The sequence below is a fragment of the Oreochromis niloticus genome, linkage group LG6 (assembly GCF_001858045.2).
Source record: "Oreochromis niloticus isolate F11D_XX linkage group LG6, O_niloticus_UMD_NMBU, whole genome shotgun sequence".
Taxonomy (NCBI): Eukaryota; Metazoa; Chordata; class Actinopteri; order Cichliformes; family Cichlidae; genus Oreochromis; species Oreochromis niloticus.
The window spans coordinates 14788319-14810097 of record NC_031971.2 but is presented as its reverse complement, the minus strand read 5'-3'; the positions used below and the strand labels follow the sequence as shown (position 1 = coordinate 14810097).

Below are 21779 nucleotides of genomic sequence, written 5' to 3'. Positions count from 1 at the left end.
TAATTCTGACTACAGGTAGGGACTATGGATAACAATCAGGTTGTGGCTAACTCAACAAGCGAGGATACATTTAAGAAAATATCTGGCCACTAATGTGTCTAACTATGGGGGGTGAACTGAAATGAATACAGATCCTAGAACAGTGACAGCACCAGAACTGCCCTGATACAAAAGAAGTATTTTGTAACTGATTTGCATCCCCTTGTAGTGTTCTGTCTTTTTGGTACTTAAGCATCTTTGTTTGATTTTGAAACAGTTTGTATTCATTTTATAGCTCATTCTAGACTAAGTTTCATTCACACCAATATTTTGCAGGTGAAAACGTGTAATGTCTATCCCCCCATAATCCTTGGGCATGTGCCCAGTGCACCCATTTAGTAACGCATCAATAGGCCAAAAGGATAAATGCCCGCAGTGGAGGGTAAAACACATGCTGAGTTGTGTAAGTGAATTCACTACCTCTTTTGAGTTGCATTCATGTAACCTTGTTGCATAAAGTCATTGCAAATACTGAAGCACACAGAGTACTGTCAAACTAAGTTATGGATTAACAAATTAGGTATTGCTGCCTTTCATTAAAGCTTAGTTAAACATCAGCCTGTAGTTAATTTCCCACTAAATAATCTTCATAGTTCATATATTAAATATCACTATACAGGCCATTTGATTCCTATCAAAGGTTGCAAAAGCATTCCACAAACATTAGACACAATTTTTACTCCAGAGCAAAGCAAAGGATCTCACAAAGATGAACATGGCTGTAAAAAAGGACACAAAACAAAACATTAAAAGTTTATTCAAAATACATAAAACAGTCACAGTCATAATCCCATGTCATATGATCAAATCTATAAAATGCATACATTTACAAAGGCATGACAGCAATCCACATTCTTCACTTGCAGTACCTGTCTGCTTTCATTTTGCTTCGCCTGCAATAAAAAAAAAGGACATGTTATATTCAGGGTTACAGTCAGTGCAAATAATATGTGTATTAATTCATTGGTTAGAATACACTGAATTTAAAAACAGCTCTAAATGGTAACTATAGAGAACTGATTTGTGTAAGACTTTATATACTATAAGAGTAGATATAGATTACACCAACACACCAAAGTAGGATAAAACCTCAGAAAATTTCAGTGTAAAAAAACTAAATCAGAAAAGAAACAAACATATCAATACTCTCCAGTTTTTTTCTAAACCCTTGAATCCCACTTGAATTTTTCAACTGAGATTTTTTCCAAAGCAAATCTTCATTTAGAGATCTAAAACTGCTATCAGCTTTATCTTTGAAAGGGAATCACAAAAAGAAGTGAAGTGCAGGTATAAAGTGGATTTTGAATGCACACATGCTGATCTTGAATGCCACCTTTTCATTGCTTTGTATTACACAGTGTGTGAACACACAGGCCTCTGCAGTACCTGAGCGCTTTCTTTTTACATAAAACACTCCTCTGGCACTTTGAATTTAATAACTTCTTGTATAAACACTCGTTTGAGAAAGAAGATCCCTTAACAGAGAGCACTCATTAAAAGAAGCGTAAGTGGCTGACAGTAAGGATATAATACACTTATTTTCACACCTGTCGAGCAAAGCTTCGTGAAATTTTCCATCCGTCCTGGCTTTCTTTAGGACAGTGGCGTCGCCCTCATTAACCCTGAGCCTTCGATCTTGAAAACTCTGAAACTTCTTCCTGTAAGTCACATACACACACACACATTAATAATGGTATTAGAAAAAAAAACTCACTAATTAACACACACACACACACACAGAAATGTTCAATGACATCAAGGATTTATAAGCAGCTAAAACCTTAAAAAATAATTCCAAATAATGCTCCCAGGTATTATCTAAATGTTGACAGTGGCACCTAAAAGGCAAAAGGCTGAGTGGTTAAGCCTACCAGCTGCCACCAGCGACCACACATACAGTGCTCTTATTTAAATACTCAGCGGCTGGAAGCGTTAAAGTGGGTAGTAGGATTTCCCCTCTAATTAATACATTTTGCTGTGCATCTGAATAAGCTTCACCTGAATATCATAAAGTCCCTGGAAAAAAGCTTCAAATAATCCCTCATTTTAACATAAGCCACCTTAACAACATACTTAAATATCTCAGACAAAACCTTCATAAACAAGCGCGGCAGTGTGTCGGAAACCTCTCTGATATTTACTTTCTCTCCCCTTCTGCCTGCATTTTGCCGTTCCCAAGGCGCACTCCATCCTGAAAAGCATTTCAGACGCTAAACACTACATCAAGACACAGGCTCAAGGGCAGCCATTATCAACATGTCAGCAAGATGAGTCCATTTCCCCCGCATTCATCTAAAACAAATAATAGAGTGGCCAACGAAAGCCAAAGCATGCCAAGCAAAAAACCAAAAAAAAACACAGCTTCAGACATATTGCCCGGAACTTAATAGGCCACAGACAGGCTGTATATAAAACACTTGAAGCATTGGAAGCGAAAATGCGCCACTGCCTGCCTTCTCATCACGCTTTTACAGCAGACTATCAATTGCGCCTTTAAAGGCATTGGATTGATGAGGCAGATCCTTTAAGGCGTGATCTTCCTCACACCCAGGCAAGTGTTTCTGCTGTCCAAATCTTGTCAGTAGAGACTGACACATGAAGATAATTGTGAGGATAAAAAAATTACTGTTTGTTTTCTTTTATTTTCCTCCCTGGTTTTGGGGAGGCAGATGGTGCTCTGCTGAAACTGTAAAATGTCAAATTCTTGCAAAATATAAAATTGAATTACTGACAGGAAGCATCAAGAGCTTGTAAGACAAATTCTATTAGCAGTATGAATTTTTACAAAGAAAGCGTATCAAAGCAGATTTTATGATTTACAGAAAATGGCACGGAAGAAGATGATGATCATTTTAAAGCTGATGGTTGGTCCAGGCTCGGGTTGTCTAGGCAACCCTCTGAATGTATTTACTACCCTGCCATATGCCAATCACCAGTATCCTGTGCTAAAGTTTATCTTGAGAGCTCCCAACCTCTGGTTGCTAGTGTGTTTCCACTGTAGTGACATCATCACCAAACCGAAAGCAGTGGTTTTCTATGATCTCTGATCGTGACATTGCCACGAATCGTTTCCTGTGTGGATGCAGAGGGGATTAACCCAAAGGGGATTAAGCTTTGGCCTTTTCTAACATAACAATTTTAAATTGGGCATTTTTCAGTCTTCTAACCTCTGAAACTGAAGCATCATGTGTAGATGCAGCTCACTGTTTGGAACATCGAGAAGTTGTGACCAGCAGTGTGGTCGGGGTTCAGATGATTTACTTACGCTGAAATATTCTAAATGATATGTCATATAAAAGAAATGTTATCCCTGTTTTCCACTAGTACCTACTCGGCTCGATCCGGTTTTGGTTGTTTTCCATTACAATTGAGTACCACCTCAATGTGTGTCAGGTCGTCGTAGCAACATGGCCAAAAGTCTTTTCGTGTCATTTGTATGTGACACAAACACAACAAAACAATGGAGAACGTTGAGGCGATGGTACACCTGCTCCTCGGTCTACAGCTTTTAGTCAGACTCAAGGACATGGTGTTGGTTTTTGTGCTGCTATTTCCCTTGTTGTTGGGTTTCAAAAATGAAAAAGTTGCTTTCACTCGTTAAGTGATGCCACTGGCTGGCCAATCAGTGGCTTGCGACTCCACTCACTTGGAAACCCAGCAAAGTAGGTACTAAAAAAGTACCTGGTACCTCTTAATGAATGCCTTTAAATTTAATGTTTTTATGACGTTGTAAACATTGAAGGTGAAACTAGTTTAACTATATTGTTTTTTGAGTAGCTTATCAATGAGAATTCATACTGACTGATATCTATAGCTTTGCTGCAGGAGTAAAAAAAACGGTCAGATATCCCTCTTTTCCTATCTTTTTAACCATCTTGCAACACCTCACATAAGCACATCAGCTTATCTGTGTTTCACTGCTTGTTACAAGCTTTTTTTTTTTTAAGTAGTGAGCTGTGGTACATGCAGCCACTTTTTCTGGTCACCTTTGAAACATGGACTACAACGTCCTACTACAACGTCCTCTTTTTCACTGGCCTATTTTGAAAGAGAACAGAAACTTCTAGTTAAACTTCACATTAATGGAGCACAAAAGCATCTACCGAACTTAGCAAAGAATAACAGGTAATTATAACATTTACTTATTCTAATTTATGATAACCTTTTTAATGGAGAAGAATCCAAAGAAAATATAAGAGAACTCAATGTTTTTCCTTCATTAGTCTTTGTTTGGGCTGCTTACACATTTCATAAGCACCGCTTATAAACAGCAGAGGTTACGTACACATAATTGACCTCGCAGGACTTCACGTTGCCCCTGTCCTCATCTGCAATGTCATCTTTACGCTTGACCTCTCGTTCTGCACAAGTTCGGATCTGTTCTTCGTCCAGTGGGAAAAAAACAAAAAACAAAGAGAAAGAAGAAAGAAAGAGGGAGAGAGAGAGAGAGAGCGGAGGAGGGGGGAAGTGGTGCGTTACATATCAATACCTTGAACTCCATGAAGTGAGGTCACAACATTTTCCCCCTTCCCTCTTAACAGTCAGGCCCCTACAGAGATTGCATGCTTAAAATCAAAGGATTAACATGCAACCTTGTGGAAGAACACTATTTATACATCACCTTCACCATTTCGCCATCCCCTGCTGTCTTGCTCTTGGCCACAATGTCCCCGTTGTCACTGTAGGAAATGAAACAGCTATTTGCTGCCAGGAGAGCCATTTTGCCCTGAAGCAGAACAGAAAGAAAACACAGGAGATGGGGGGAGGGGGGGTGTAGATTAGATAGAATTGCAGTGGGATTGGTTGTTGTGACAGGCATGAAAGGTTGCCCAATATTTGATGCAAAAGAGTTTCAAGGTTGTGCTGGGCAGCTTGTTTATAGTTTCAACAAAGCATGAAGGCAAGCAGCGCGCTACAGTGATAAGGTAGATGCTTTCTGTATAATGAGCTAGTTGCTCATAACTTCAGGTAAATGCCATCTCCCATGGGCTTAATGTCAGTCGAGAGGCATGTATGAAGCAGGGCTCTCTGGGGCTGGTTAAACAAAAACAAAACAGAGAAACTAAAACATAAACTATCCTTTTACACAAAGTGACACAACCATAAAATATGCATGTTGTGTTTCAAACACTAACATGGCACTCACGGAGACAAATATTTACAAATTTCAGGAATATAAAGTTCTTATTAAAAACATTTATCATTCTTCTGCAAGTTTGAAGGTAGAAACTTTTCCTAAAAACCTTTGTGTTTATGGTATTCTGAGTAAAAAAAAAATGTATACAAAACATATGAAAAAAAGAGAGAACCCAAGTAAATATATTCAAATGTCTTATCAGACCACTAATTGTTTAGTCTATTATCGTACTATCTATTGATTAGCTTATTGATTATCCAATTAATTGTGTAAGTGCGATCTGTAGAGCAACTTGGTGTTCACAGCATTATCTGATGTTTTCATTTTTATCTTTATTTAGCCTGTTATCTTTGTTTAGATTTCTATCTTCACATGCACGTGTTCTCTGCACTTCATTGCACAGTGATGCTGCTGCTAGCGGGCTAATAAATGCACTGATTAAATTTGTGCGACTGCCTTTTTAACCAAATCATCTCTTCAGAGTATAAAGTCAGACAGTAAAGGGACTAAAAGGCTGCACACCAATTAAAAGTAAGACGCCAGGGTCCCTCCAGTGTTTGTTGGCAGCCACTTTGATAATGAAGGCAATTAGAAACTATGACATAATCATTATTTTTCTTATTTTAATCCAGTGCCTTTAGCAGTTAAATCTGGCTGGTGTACTCTATCTAAAAGGGTTCGATAAACCCAACACAACCATTTACTAGATTTAGTGGAGTGATAGCTTCATTAGCAGAGAATAAAGTATCTAAGGTTTTCTATTCTATGTTTCGGCAGCCTGGCCATCCATATCTATATGAACCTTGTTCCTTTGAAAACACTGTCTCTTTTATTAAAAAGAGTCTCTTCTAACACGGCAATGAAAAAATAGGAAGTCAGAGAGCATTCAGCCACAAAAGGAAAACAATTGTACAAGTGAAATTACTTGACGACAACTTGCTAGGGACATTTATTGTATTATATAGCGACGGGTTGGTTTTCGGTTGGATTGTCACAAGCTTCCAGGTGGATGTAAATGAAACACAAAGGAAGAGGAGGGGTAGTGTGGGTGCTGCACCTGCTTGTTTTGGCCTATTATGCTGATGCTGTAGTGTGAGATCAAGCACTCTAATTTTCAAAATAAATGTCAGATGTTCAGTCACGACTTGCAATAATACAAACTGGGTATCTGTGCCAACAGCAAAAACAAAAAGAAAACTAAACAAAAACAAACAAAGGCCGTATCAACTTACTGCTAATGCAATGTGAACGTTCCCGGCAGCTGCAGCATTTAATTGGTGGGTTGAGTTATATTTTGACATAATGACAGAAAATTCAATAGGTGTCAGGATTTATCACAGTATGGCTGTAGTATTCAGCATGTTTTATATAAGTACAAGATAAAAAACAATGAGCAGAAGCCACAGTGAGCTGCATTCAGCACGCTACACACCTCTTCATGAGGTAACAAACTTCTTTCACAGCCCTGCTGCTGGCAGACTCAAATATGTGCAACATGAGTCTGACAGAATAACTGAAATTGACATTAATAATAAAATCAATAGTTTTGTGACCTGTGGGATTAAACCACATTTTCTATCACCACCAGGAACTACTCAAGCTACCAATCTGGAATCTTGAAAAGAGGCGTTTGTTTTCTGCAAAAAACTGACTGGACTAGAAAGAAACTCAAACAGCAGCTCTGCATATCATTAATGAACTGGTGGCCTACATCGATTAGAAGATTTACTCACATCCTGCAAGACTGGTTCCCATTGTTCCCTGGAGCCAATGGCATCAGAGCGCCCCATCACCACACCCTCAGAGTTGATGCCGAGGTACTTTCCATATCCAGACTTCAAGGCTATCCTGCAACAGCAAAAAAGAAAAAACTAAACAGATTTGTAAGAAAGGCTAATCTAATATTCAAAACACGTTCCCTACACAATATTTTTCTTTGTGAAAAGAATAGTTCAATAACATTAGTGTATGAATCTGAGATCTATCACTGAAACTAATGCATAAGAAATAGCTCTGTAACAGGCAGCGTATCTTCAAGGATTGATTGCCCATGGGCTGGTAAATTACTTGTGTACATCTTGACAATAGAAACAGATCCTTAATATAAAATGCAGAAATGGGGTAATAAATCTACTGGTGAGAAGATGAAAAACAATGTGCAGTTTATCTTTGTATACTCACCGTGTGTCTGAGAGCTTGATGGCAGTAAACTGTTCGGGAGGATCTGGTCCTTCATCATCTGAAACACAAAGCAACGTTTGCCTTTTAAAGATTTTACAGGTGTCAGTGGCCCTCTTTAGACTGTTTAAGTGTTATATTATTGCTCTCATTATAATCTTGGCTTTATTCCATTTTTTTTAACCCTATATGTAGTTTATTCTAATTCAATATTTGCAGTTTGTACGTTCAATATTTGTTGGACTTTTTTTTAAAACCTTATCTAATGTCCTGAAAGCTAGCCATTACAGAGGACAAATCTATGTAAGTTTCAATAAAACAAATTAATAATCACACATGGTAACATACAGGATTTGTGGAAAAATCTTAGACTTGTGATCAGATTCTGGACACAGATCTTATTATTTTAAAACAACGCATTTGTCAAACAAAACTATGATTAAGTATTAAATATTTACTCTGTAACAAAAGAATCTCCTCTAACACTATAACATCTTTGAACCTGCTTCGTATTTTACTTATGTATGTTTTCCATAAATGATGCAAACCCTCTGGTTATGCAGTGCTGCGCTGATCTCAGTGCCTGAGATGAGGCTACTTTCTGACATTTACAATCAGTCAGAGCTTTGAGGAATTCACAGTCCATCATTCAGGTCAACGAAGAGCAGAGTCTGAGATGTTAAAGAATGCATTAATGAAACACAGAAACAAATATGACACACTGATTATGTTTGGAATATGTCTGACTGTGACCCAGTGGGGTGGCTAAAAGAACATCCGCATGTTTCCGTTGACCTGTGGGTGATTGAACATTTTCTCAGCTTTCTAAAAGGCTGTAACATCCACAGAGTGGCATCAGTGGAGAAATCTCAGTAAAGACGATGAAATCTTTCATCTCCCTCTCGGTGCTCTAGCTTGTGTCCTCTTTCATCTACTGGAAATTGGTGTTTGCGCATGCAGAGGATGAGGAACCACTAAGGGAATTTTCAATCTTCCAGCCATTTTCACAGGTTCTCAATAAATGTGGTCTGAATTAATTGTTAGTAGTGTCTCTGTTCTGGGAGGACTGTGTCAATGAAAAGCGCTTCCTCAGAAGTGCCTGAAGGCAGAAATGGGTGAAAACTCAGAGTTGGCTCTATCCTCCTCCTCAAGTCAACCCCTGTTCAGCCTTTTCAGTCTGGTGTCTGGATTTACTGCGTAAGTAATTACTGCTTTGTGGACTGAAGGCGAATCCAGGAGCCTACAGTAAACCTCACCCCGGATTAGGTTTTTGCTTCTCAGGTTTGTACGAGCGTGGAATAAGAAAAAAGCTGCAGACTTTACATCTTCATTTAAAACAACAAAATGAAAGGCAGAACCACTTATATCCTACTGTACACAGTGCCCCCCCCCTCCCCCCGGTATAATCCTGCTCTTCAATTTTCCTCTCCTGAAATCAACATCATGTAGATAAGTATACACATAAAATAGTCTGAATGTGTTGCAAATAAGGAAATGTTTTGTTTATAAAATTCCAGACACTTGAGAAAAAAAAAATCTTCCAGTTAATTATTACTATTATGACTGTCAAAGCAAAGCATCGTGAGCTGATATGGAGCTCTTTTGGACTATTGCAGCACTACTGATATATTATAAAACAACAATTCTAAAAATAACTATGCGCTTTCTTTCTGATACAGAAAAATATGATCACTGTTTAATCTGTTAGTAGATGTACAATTATCATCCGATCATATAAGACCTCAGAGAGAGGGCGATGCAAATTTTTGTGTTAGGGGTAGGGCTGGACGACATGACATATCATGACATTTTTTGGCTATATATACATTGTATACGTGGTATACAAATGTTATTTTCAACCATATAGTGCCATAAAAATAAAACAACTGAAATTAAGAATGTGCTCCTTTGTGCTTATAACATATAAAAATTGTACAATAAACCTCAAATTACCGAAACAAAAGTGTAGACAGTGACTATGAAAACAACTGACGAGGAATAGTCGCAGGTATCACAGCTGATTTATTTAACGTTTTCTTTGGTGTGTGGGGAGACGTTGACATGCAGAGTTTAAAACAATCTTCATTTTGCAGTGGATGACTTTTCAGCTGGTGGAATAAATTTGTGGTACTGCTACCTTTTGCAGCAATAGTTTTACCGCATGCTTTGCAAATGACTGCATTTTGTCTGTGGTGGGGACCGGTTTGTGGCATAATTTGTATAGTTCAGTTTTCTCGTCCGTGCCAGACTTTTCATAACCAAACCATGTCCATGAACAGATGTACCCCCTTGTTTAGAAATAAGGTCCTCGATTTGTTTTGACTGGTCCTTCTGTTTGGAGCAACCTGGTTCTGCTTCATCTCCACTAGCCATGCTGGTATTCTCTGTGCCTGCATCCATGTAGTGACCATCCAAACGATTAAAAATATTGCCGTAAACAGTGTATTTTGCGACACCACAAAACAAACGATAGCATTATAATATGAAACGATAGACGTTTTAATTACATCATCAGATATATTTCGTCATATCGCACAGCCCTAGTTAAGGGTGATGAGAGCTCCACTCCACCACGAACATACAAGTCAAGAGGTCATATACCAAAAATTCAGCGACAGGGTCAGGCTCCCAGTGCAGAGTTCTACTTTAATGACCACATCTGAGGTGCAAATAACCTGAGCTGAGGGGCCTGCCATCACATGTCTGCTTTTTTTTTTTTTTTTTTAAATCCACATAATCACCTCAAACTCAACTCACCACATTCAGCTTCATTTGTCCATTTCCCCAAAGTAAGGAAGGCAAAAGGGAATGGACAAAACTTGAATAGGGTGGAACTTCTGGTTCGGACTTCATACAGTCCCAGAAAAAACAAAACAAGACCCAAAACAAAATAAAAAAATAGACACCAGTGAAACCTAAATCACAGTTCCTAGGAGCTGATCTTACAGTTAAATCTACAATAGATAACTTTTTTCCTTTTTGTGACTCAACAGGAACTGTTGTGCCACATCACATAACTTTCCTGTTTTCCTCCTAATATAAAAACAACAATGAACACAGCAGGCAGAGTGATGAACACAAAATAAATAACTATGAGCACAAACTGGAAGAATCATATCATTAAAAATTAAATCCTAGATTCACACACTCCTTTTTATACAAAGAGGAGAATGGAAAAGAGTATCCATGTACATATTCTTTGTTTATATTGGCATTACCTTAGTGGATGATACTTGATCTACTTGCTAACCTTTCGGTTGTATTAGTTGGCATGCGTTTGGACTGCCAATCATTAGCAACATGGCTAACTGTAATAATAAGCTACTGTACAAAGCATTACAAAAGCCTAAGAATATGCTTTTAAACAATGACAATAACATTTCAATAGCATGCTAAGGTCATATGAAAACAAAGCTGGATAACAGCAGGTAAGTGTTGTTGCTTACTGACTGAGAAGAAATAATTCCAGCTTGCTGTCTGTTTTAAACCACATTAAATTCCAAACCCTCATCCATAAGTTCTTAGTACAGGCAGCCTACCGCTAGCCTAGCGCTATCCACTAAGCACTTCCAAGTTTCTTTGCACAATGGCTGATGTACTTTGTCTCTGGAGTAAATCAAATCTGATCTAATGTCTGGAAAATTTCAGGCTGGTGGCAGTAATAATTAAAGAGGGAAGCAATCTAAATTCTGACTTCAGATTTCATGATAATGTCTCATGTCGCTTAAAACAAACAAACCCCCCAAAAAATCTTGAATGAAATTTAGCCCTATGCTGTATAGATACAGCACAGGAACATAGACTTCAAATAGTTTTACACTATTTATCAGCTGATAACTTCCACTGTCTCTAGAATAAGCCATGAGCTGCAGAAATAGCTGAACCTTTGAAAAAAACTGAGTTAAATTTTGATGTAACCCCAGTCTCTCCTCTTACCTCTGTGTGGTGAACCGAGTGTGAAGAGACCGGTATCCAGGGCATGGATGTATGAGTTGTTCTGCATCTCTATGGCAACTGTTCCTGTAATTTCTCCAAAGCCGCTTACAGACCACCAGCCACCTAGTGAAAAAAAAAAGGTCCATGTCAGAGCTTAAATAATGCATGGCACTACTGTGAATTTGAGAGACATTAACAGTAGGGAAGAATATATTCCTTCAGTCATGAATGTAACACGAATGTTAATGTTTGAATGAGTTTGAGCAGACCCCTCTAATTTATTCTTTTTTTATATCTGAAACACACATCATCTTAGCTGTTTGTATGCTCAAAGAACACTGACTGCTTAGTGGACAAAATACTAACGTAAAATACAGAAGATATACATACCAACAATATCAAGCCTTTCCTCTTCATCTGTGGCTTTTCTTTTCTTATCTTTGTTTTTCTTCTTTTTCCTGTGAGATTAATATCAAGATGGAAAAGATCAGCTTCTTAATGAGCTCTACTTAATAGACAAATTAATGTGGGTATATTTTACCCTGCCAGCTACAAAGTTATTACAATACATATATACATATTCCTATGTAAAGAAAATGTTTGTGTCAAGTAAATAGGCAGACAGCTTTGTTTTAGTATTTTATTATTTTTTCCCACACAAAAAAATAAAAAATGTCTTAATTTGTAGAGTAGCTACATTTAATTACAAAACAGACCTTGCAATATCCAAGCATTTTCCTTGAAATGCAACTTCCATTCTCCTGGAATAATACTAAATACTATATACCAAATACTAAGCAATACCAAATAAATATTATCATTTATTATTTAATATGGATAAAGGGTTTCAGGACTCTGTTTCTCCATAAAAGTATTCAGCTCTAGTGAATTTTAACCCAAATTCAAAAACGAGTTTGGTTTTACAAATGTAACAAAATACAAACAAGTCAAATGTTTCCGAATATTTTTGAGTGCGTCTTAGCTATAGCTTGGAGCTTTCAGTCTATGAAGTTATTTATGTTCCTTATAATAAATATGATATTTTTGTAGTGTCATGCTGCATAATGTGTTTTTGTTTTTTTTCTTTGTAGTTCTTTCTCTCTCACTTACACTTTCTTTAACATTGCTAACAGATTAGTATATGTTACTCCAGTTAATTTATGCTTTAGGATAGCCTTCAGGTTGGCGGTTTAACACCACGCCATCTTTAAATCTTTCCGTTTATTTTGACTGGTAATTATTTCACTTGCAAAGCCCTCTTTTCAAAAACGTTCCTGTCCAACCTTAAAGATTGTAGATATGTTGGTTAACTACGGGCTAAGAGGTTAGTTTCTTCTTTGTAGCATTTCTGTTAGCCTAGCCTAGCGAATTAATTAAAGCTAGCAGAGAAGAGAGCACATAATAAGCCCCGAAAAGTAGTTGAGGTGGCATCGGGTAATGCCACAAAGCAAAAATAGCCCTTACCCTTTATTATGACCTTTCAAAACCAGTTTGGTAGATTTTACGTGTGTGTATTCCGCCATGTCTTTAGCTAATGTTAACAGGTAACACAACAAACAAACGCCGTTTCCCGTGCAGAAAAGTACGGTGGCTGCGAAGTAACATTCTGAACCTGACCGTTCAGCCCATACAGCTTGTAAATCCAAATGAATGAAATATTTCTACCTGCTATCGTAGTAAATATATACAACTAATCTAAAGTACAAGAATACTAATCATAGAAAAACAAATTAAATTAAGTATATATAAGTACTCTGTAGAAAAAGGTAGAGTGTGGTCAGAATATAATGTGCAATTAGTACAGCAATACTGTTGTAATGGTATGACATTCAAAATTTTTGAATGTTAGTATATAAAATTGCATTATTTAACATGAAATAATTTTTTTTTTATTCTGTACTACATTTGCAAATATACAAATTAGTACAGAAGCATTTTGACAGATAATCACAGTTCAGTAATCAGTCAGGCTAAACTACTTTAGAAACATCATTAATAAAATCTCTCCCAGACTCACATCACACTAAATAAACTTTGCTCTTTGTCATTTATTAGGTAATAAATTCTTTTTTTTATATGCCATATAATTTTATATACACAGTCAGGATCTGAAAAAGTGGCATTTGTCTCTTTTTTTACACACACACACACACACACACACGAAAATGTTAAATGGTCTCTGAGTCAAACCCATAAGACCCTTCTCACAAATTCATAAAAAGACACCAATCAGGGTAGGTGGAGGAGGCGTGGTTGACTGGGTTGGTGCTGCTGACCTCTGGCAGATGTCCTTATGTAACTGTGTATGCTAATGATGCCTCATTAGCAGGAATGACCATGACAGGAAGTAATAAATCATTTGTGGATACTGTCAAGAAGTAAAATAAATTACACAGTATCTTGTGCTATCTGCCTAATGCAATAAAACTGAGCTGGCAAGAACTCTGTAGAACACACAACTTCTGCAACCATCTTAACTTGCCATCAGGGCACAAAACTTGTTGACTGATGCAATAGTGAAATGGCTGTAATGCCTCAGTGAAACTCCTTGTGTTGCTGCGCTTGAGGAAAAGTTGATTTTGAGTGTGGAAGATTAATCTGTTTAGCAAAGTCCTGTAAGCTTGAGGGAAGTTGGAAAGTAGGGTTTTCAGAAATCATGAATCAACATTTTACCCAGAAGTGAATCCCAGTTGTACTGCTTCTGTCATTTGTCAAATTCAGTAATACTCTGACAGCAATCCCTGCTGCTGATGGGATTAAACAGTCATAAGTTGTACTGAGAGAGCTGAGTGATTAAGCTTAAAGTCCTTAAAATGAAGTAAATAAGGACGATGTCAAATGAAATGGTAACACACTAACTGATACTTTAGGACCCGAGCATAAAAGTAACAATAACATCCAGTTGCAGCACGCTGCTGCAACACAAATGTCCCACATATTAATACATAAGAAGATATGTGGGTGGGTTTTTTGGGGGGGGGGTTTGATAAAAAAAAAAAAAAAAAAAATCACTAAAAAGCTTGATAAGAGTTTAATATTAAGAAAATCGTTTTGGTTGCCAGATTGAAGAACATTCTGGTGGTCATTTTTTAAAGATACATGAATTATCGTGTTTTCCATATCAACAGACCATCAAGCTTTTAGTTAGGATTGTTTTTTAATATTTAGGGCAGAGATTTTGCTGAGATCTTATTTTTTGGTGAGTATTTGGATTGTCTTGGAGGGCAAGAACAAAAATGAGGTTATGAAAGAGTCCCCTGTTTCCTGACCCGGAAGCAGCGAGAGAGCCACTTCTGTATGACTTTGAGTCATGGAGGGTAAGGTTTAGACTGTTGTCTGTGCATACACGCCAAACAGCTTTTCAGACCTTTTCTGGCCTTCTTGGAGTGTTTTGGTGAATTTCCTGGAAGAGGGTCTGCCTGAGGCCTCCATAGCTCTTTGGAGACTTCAGCACTCACATGAACATGTGAAAATCATCGTTATAATGTAGGATCAAATGAATCAGTCACAGTCATACAGGCTAAGACTGGTACGCAACCATCTGGAAACCACTGATCATGAGCATTCCCCAACTATTTGTGGGTGGCTACTGGAGGTTGATGGCAGTTTCTGGGAAAATGACTGCTCGTTTCCGAATCATGCAGGTTTGCAGGCCAGTCAGGAATCCCCTGGTAATCACCTGTTGCTAGGGAAAAAATGTATGTTCCCCAACCTGTTATCAAAGGTCTCCTTCTGATTGCTTTGACCACTAGTGTATTGCTGGATACCCACAGTTTGCATGGAAGCGATGGACTTATCTATAAAGACTGACCCGATACTCTCTGAGCTGTAATGAAACTATGAAAAGTGCAATGCAAACCAGAAACGGAGAAGTTTTACTACAGCTGAGCTAGTAGTTTGCAAATTCTTGTAAGCATTAAAAACTACAGCCAACTGTGGCAGTCTGCTAACAACCAAAGGAATCACAAGGAGGTTTTTGGTTCAGCACTTACTTTGAAACTGAATTCATCAAGCAACAGTCATAAACCTCCATGAAACACTGTTAACAAGTCAGTGAATATATATGTGTCCCTAGCAACATGTGATTGTATCATTTTTGGTGGATGTACACAGGATTTTACTGAGTTGGCAAGACTTTTCACCTAGTGGGCAGTGTCCACCCTTGCCCACCCATAGACACTTCCCTGCTTTAAAGCTTGTTTAAAGCAAAATCCATGTTCCAGTTCTGTAATTGCCTCTCAAGTATGGCTTTTAGCTGTTAGTGGAGAAGACTGGCATTTTAACTCTGAACAAGTGGAAGTCTAAGTGCTGTTGGTTTTCATTCAAAACATTTAATTGACTAAACATAAATTGGTTTATACCACAAAACAGTCACAGAAAATGTAGGACTGCGGTCACAGAGTAGCTGATTAAAGATTTTTTGCCACAGACCACACTTGTTTGCAACCAAACTTTGTCCGAAAAAAAAAAAGGATCTTAATCAATATCATCAAAAGGCTCATTGGTCACCCATTTGTTGTCTGTATATTTATTGCTTCAGACATACATGACAATATCACAGCTTGGAAGTTGATGGCATGCTTTGCTATCAACAAGACAAGATTGAAAATCCTCAAACTCCTGAATATATAAGATGATGCAACTAATTTAAAGATAATAAACTTTACAACAAACATAACAGTCTAAATCTTTGATGTTCATCTGGTGAAGGATGAGTTAATTCAGACACATTTCTGTGTCCTTATGTGTCTTTCGTGTCCTTGTTAAAGTGCCTTTTGTCTAACAAGTCTGCTTGCTCCATTAGCTGCCTTTCAACTGTGAAAAGACACATTTATCATCCTTTGTATGCACTGTACAAAACTCCTAACACTACCGACATGGACATTTACTTTTTATTTAAGGCTACCTATTTTATTCTGTTTAGTTAATTAGTTATTGTTTACCACTTTGATCAAACAGAAAGTGGTAGTAGTGTCATGAAAATTTGCACAAATATGTTCACTATGAGAGCCTGATTGCATGAATAGATGTTCACCCCAGTGATGCAGTTAATGTGAATACCTAATCAGTCAATCACTTGGCAGCAAATCAGTGTATTTAGGCATGTAGACACGGTCAGGATGACCTGCTGAAGTTCAAACTGAGCATCAGAATGGGGAAGAAAGGCGATTTAGTTGTTGGTGTCAGATGGTTTGAGTACTTCAGAAACTGCTGATCTGCTGATAATTTCTCACACTACCATCTCTAGGCTTTATGCAGAGTCATCTAAAAAAAAAAAAGAAAGGAAAAAATATCCTGTGAGCAGCAGTTCTCTGAGTTACTGTTCCCTGCCCTGCTGGTAGGAAGGCAAAAGTAACTTAAGTAACTACTTGCTAACACCAAAGTATGCAGAAGTATCTCTGATCAAGCAACACAGCAGCAGAAGACCACACCCTGTGCCACTACTGTCCGCTAAGAACAGGCAATTAGGCTACAGTTCACATGGGCTAAACAACACTGGACAACAAAAGACAGGAAAAATGTTGCCTGGTCTGATGAGTCTTGGTGTCTCCTGTGACATTTAGATGGTACGGTCATAATTTGCCATAACCAGCATGAAAACATGGATCCATCCTGCCTTGTATGAATGGTCCAGCCTGCTTGTGGTGTAATGGTGTAAAGGATATTTTCTGGGCACGCTTTGGGCCCCAACTGAGCATCATTTAAAACACCACAGACTACCTGAGTAATGTTCATCCTTTAATAACCACAGTGAACCCATCCTCCGAGGACAACACGCCAAGTTGCAAGGCTCAGAGGATCTCAAACTGGTGTCTTGAACATGATGAGTTCACTGTACTCAGGGCTGGATTCTGCATTCTGGGCACATCTGCAGGGGCTTACCACAGTTGGGGGCCCATTCATTAGTCTATTTAATTTGATTTAAACATTTTTGACAAATGAAAAAAGGCAAATCTATTTACTTTCACATTAATTATTTTTTAAGCACTCATTCAGTTGTGGGACTGTGAACAAGCACAACAGATGGAGTGGAGTGGTACTGGCAAGCACCACTGAAAGGAAGAAAAGGAGGAAATCGTCAGGGAGACGTAGAGACGGGGATGAGACAACAACGTGTGTGTGTGTGTGTGTGTGTGTGTGTGTATAGACTTAAATGAGATATATTATTATTCCTTTACAAAGGTTTTATTTTCCATTTCATATCTGACACTTTAAAGATTTTAGTGGAACAGTGCTCTGCCTTGACCACTTTTTTTTCAGTAAGTTAAAGTGCTCCATAAAAAGTCTCTATAAAACCCTTCTGTTTACACATACTTGTATGAGATGTATGACTACTGAGAAAAGAAAAGAAAAGCCTGACCATAAAAACAACCAAACCAAACATTTTTGCCCAGAGGTCTGTAAACCGATGATCCAGGCATGGCCTCCACAGTCACACATGTGCAGACATTTGTATATTGTATATTCGCAGACATATGTGATGCTATCATGACACTATGGACTAAAATCTCTGAGGAATGTTTTCAGCACCTTGTTGGAGGCCACGAAGAATGAATGCAGTTCTGACGGCAAGGGGCTTCAACCTAGTATTAGCAAGGTGTACCAAATAAAGTGGTTATATTGTATCTTGACAACATATATTCATCATCTCCAGATGATGAATCCTAATTACAGCATCACAGATCCAATTTATATAAGCGAAGGATAATATTGATATTTAAAGCTCTAAATATGCACTAAGACTCTGGTGAATAATGATATTGTGATTTTATCACATAACATAAACAGATGTACTGAATAAATTTCTACATTTGCTTTTTTGAAAGATTGCAGTCCAGATGTTTACCAAGCAGTACGGATGATGAATTAATTTGCCGTTTATGGTGATTTTCATCAGAAATGTATTCATTAATTACTCACATTTATTACCAATATACTTTTATATAAAAATGATCTTAATACGGGAAGAACTGGCACAAAATGTGCTTTAGATATTGTTGGTGGCCCCCACATTTTCTCAGCTAGTTACAAAGGCATATGTATAATGTGGACATCAGGCACCATTGCTTGGCATCACATATAAACAAGTGCCTTATTTCAATTCTTCTTCCACCTTTTCTCATTCTTCTCATGTATAACCTTTGCTCGGTTTCCCTTCTTTTCCACCTTTCAGCTGTTTTTCTCCCAAAACTTATGAAGTCACTCCCACCTTCCACCTCACCCCTGTCACTCCCTTCCCCTGATCCCCCTCCTCCCGTCCTACATCTGCCACATTTAATCCTCCAGCGGGGGATTCAGGTGATAGAAGGTTAAGTTGCTGACAGTGTGTAGTAGGTGTTTTCATAAGTGGCAGCGTGCTGTTACATCGCACTGTGGCCGCGCTCTCACTCCGTCAATGTCACCGCTCCTTCACGACGCGTTTCCTCGGCGCGTGTTTGTGCAGACTGCCAGAGTTTATGATGTGGACGACGTCTGAGGGAGAGAGACGGATGAGGATGTGTCAAGTGGCTCGGTGGCCCGAGGCTGCTTAGTTAAAAATGTTGTAATGGTGTAATTTTCTGAGAGTGACTCCAGGGAGGAGAGCGATGTGCTGGACAGGGGGAGAATTTAAACGTATGGCCTCTTTAAGCCATTTAATGCACGCTTATTGTGACTCTATATTTCACTGAAATTGATGACAGCATTTTGGTAGGATGCGAAAAAGGACATAAAGGTCGATGTCAGACTGTAATTAATGACAGTTTTTAAACCGCATACATCATCCCTTTACAGCAGTTTTTTAATAAAATATCAATACAGCCAGGCTTTACTTGACTAAAATTACCTGTCACGTGGTAATTATGGGATGGAATGCCGTGTCTCAAGTTGTGATTGAACACAGAGTGAGAAGGAAATTGGCCTAACATGCATATTTATTCTTGTATTACCAAATGAAGGATGCAAAAAACAAAAAAACAAAAAACAAAAACAAAAAAAAAAAAAACACCATTTATCAACAAAAGACACAATTAAAAAGATTAACTCACAAAGTGGAGGGAAGGCTATTTATCCTCACATGAATTCAGCACCTGCCTTAATACTTTTCATGCTGGACTGGACTGTGGTATTACTTGACTTCATGGGGCTTTGGGTCTGGAAATTGACTACAGTCTACAGTCATTTAGAGGTCTTATGGCAATTTCGCTGGAGGTTATGGAAGAGAGGAGTTCAGCGAATGGATAAACACCTGTGACATTTCCTTTCAGCAGAATGTTCAAGGTAACTGTTTCCACACTGGGTATTTTTTTTTTTTTTTCCTTTTTTGCTCCTCTATTGCTAGATTTTTAACGCCTCCTCTGAGTGGAAATCCGTCTATGTTATGCCGTTTCGTTGCTTTAATCCTCAATACACACATTTGCTTTTGACGGGACTTAATTTAGCACGTAGGGGCTTCGGGACATGATTAAATCACAGTGCGCTTAAACAGCGCCAAAAGCGGCTTTGAATGTCAATTTTGTCAACATAAATGTACTCTAAATACGATGCCGAATATTAAATTATGCAGAGTTTGATCTTTGGGAAGACAAAAGTCTGTAAGACATAAACAATCCTGTTATCAGTGACCTCTTTCAAACATATGCTGCTCTTCAAGGTTATAGAGGGGGAAAAGAGATAGGTGCTGAAATTTTTACAGCCTCTTGGCCTTGAGAATTGCTTTCAGTTTCTTTAAAAAAAGAAAAAAAGAAAAAAAAAAAAAAAAAAGAATGCTCTGACGTCTATCTAATTATAAACTTCCAGAAAAAGCCACTGAAAAAACTTCTTGGTTTAATGTTTTTCTTTCTTTCCAGAAATAACACTGCAGGACCGTTCAATGACAGCTCCTTTTTTTTGTTGCTCTGAATGGTTAGCTGTCCATGGCCCTGCTCTACTGGCTCACGCCTTCTTATTCTTGCTTCACAGCACCACATATCCATGTTTCACTCCTTCTGTCACCATCACCGCTGCCACCTCCCCTCCCCAGCTTTCCCCCGCTCTGTGCTCACCGTCTACACATCCTTTCAACCTCATCTTCACACACCTTGAGATTGCCTTCCATCAGCTGTGAATGTTAAAAGAGACTAATTTATGACCTAACCCGGGTCCCTCTGCAGCAGCGCCGAGGAAAGGCAGTCGGTCCGGGCTGCAAGAATGACTCATCTGCTCTCGTTGTTCTGCGTGCTGTCACTAGGTGGCAGCATACACACATGCACCCAGCACCTCTCTCTCTCTCTCTCTCGCACACACACACACGCCACTGTTTGCCTCATTTGACGATGAGAATTTCAGGCAACATCCCATAATGAATCAAAATGAGATATTTTTGAGTAATATATATGTATGATTGGGGTGAATAGAAAAGGCATTGTTTAAGGCACACCCCACAAAGTATGTTAAGCTTTCAGCTAAAAATCAGTTATCAAGAATTAGTCTAAGAACAATTCATTTGCAGAGGGTGTAAAGAAAAAAAAGCTAGAGGACAGTGCTCATTAAAGTATGCTACCACTTGCTGGAGATTGGAGTTTAGCGCACAAGAATCCAGCTGCACGATAGCAAATAAATTGCCTTATTTACACTCTCCACGGGTGGTATATTCTCTCCGCCTAATTATTCCACTGCTCTTAATAAACTAATTGCCCCCCCCCCCCTTTTTCTTCTCTGCTATGAAATAAACTGTGCACTTGAACAGAACGTGAATGCCGTTTCATGTCACACATTTCACCTCCAGCCTGGTGCTCTCCTCAGTCACATTTGCCACATTACTCACAGAGAGACTTTTTGACTCGAAGCTGCACAACCACAGAGTGTGGCTGCATAATTCACAGTCTTGTGTATTTTTAAAGTCATCCTTACATTCATAATGCAGAGAAATTTGAATCACGTGACAGTGACACGCTGTTAATCTTTTAGCGTCTGCATCGTGTCTGTGTAGGCTTTGAATCACTGCTAGTTAACGAATACATGGGACGCAGTCTCTCTCTCCCCCTCCCACACACACACACACACACACACAGAGTTATGGTTCCATCAGTTCAAAAGAAAAGAACACTGGCTTGCATTCATGGAGACTTACTCCAATTTTAACCATGACTACTACTTTCCTAATACCCAAATTAAGCCAATGCAAAGATTGGTCTATACACGTCCCATCATACAATACACGCGCGCGCGCGCACTCACGCAGTCTCGGGCAAATCAAACCGACTACATCTTTACAGAGTCAGATTTGTAAACCCCTGTTCGTTTCCTTCTAAATCTCCACAAGCACAGATGGCCTTGCTCCCTCTCTCGTCTTTCTAACCGAAAGGACTTACTCGATTTGACATCACCTGCTACCAGCTGGCACGTATCCGTTCACCAGCTTTGAATCTGGTCCACCACCCCCCAAACAGGCCAGTGCAGAGGAAATGTGATTTTCATCATCCCACGCAATTAGCGAGATTTAAAGACGTTTTGTGTCACTGATTGAAAA

The 21779-nt window shown here is 38.5% G+C and overlaps 1 protein-coding gene across 1 annotated transcript; it reads right to left on the bottom strand.

Annotated features, from left to right (window-relative positions):
- Positions 1 to 780: 780 nt before the first annotated feature.
- frg1 (FSHD region gene 1) lies at positions 781 to 12897 on the bottom strand. The gene is made up of 9 exons (XM_003449694.5): positions 12755 to 12897; positions 11681 to 11748; positions 11291 to 11413; positions 7358 to 7415; positions 6910 to 7024; positions 4661 to 4765; positions 4325 to 4416; positions 1587 to 1697; positions 781 to 932 (listed from the first exon to the last, which is right to left on the bottom strand). Exons 1-9 carry the CDS (start codon positions 12811 to 12813, stop codon positions 896 to 898), a joined length of 768 nt encoding a protein of 255 aa, XP_003449742.1. The 5' UTR covers positions 12814 to 12897; the 3' UTR covers positions 781 to 895.
- Positions 12898 to 21779: the final 8882 nt, after the last annotated feature.

What these genes read in the sequence shown, in the direction of transcription:
- frg1 (XM_003449694.5), bottom strand. Translation starts at nt 12,813, where the DNA reads ATGGCGGAATACACACACGTAAAATCTACCAAACTGGTTTTGAAAGGT. An exon ending in GGAAAGGCTTGATATTGTTG is followed by an intron (nt 11,414 to 11,680) that starts GTATGTATATCT and finishes TTTTTTCACTAG; the next exon opens with GTGGCTGGTGGTCTGTAAGC. An exon ending in ATCAAGCTCTCAGACACACG is followed by an intron (nt 7,025 to 7,357) that starts GTGAGTATACAA and finishes TTGCTGTTGCAG; the next exon opens with GATAGCCTTGAAGTCTGGAT.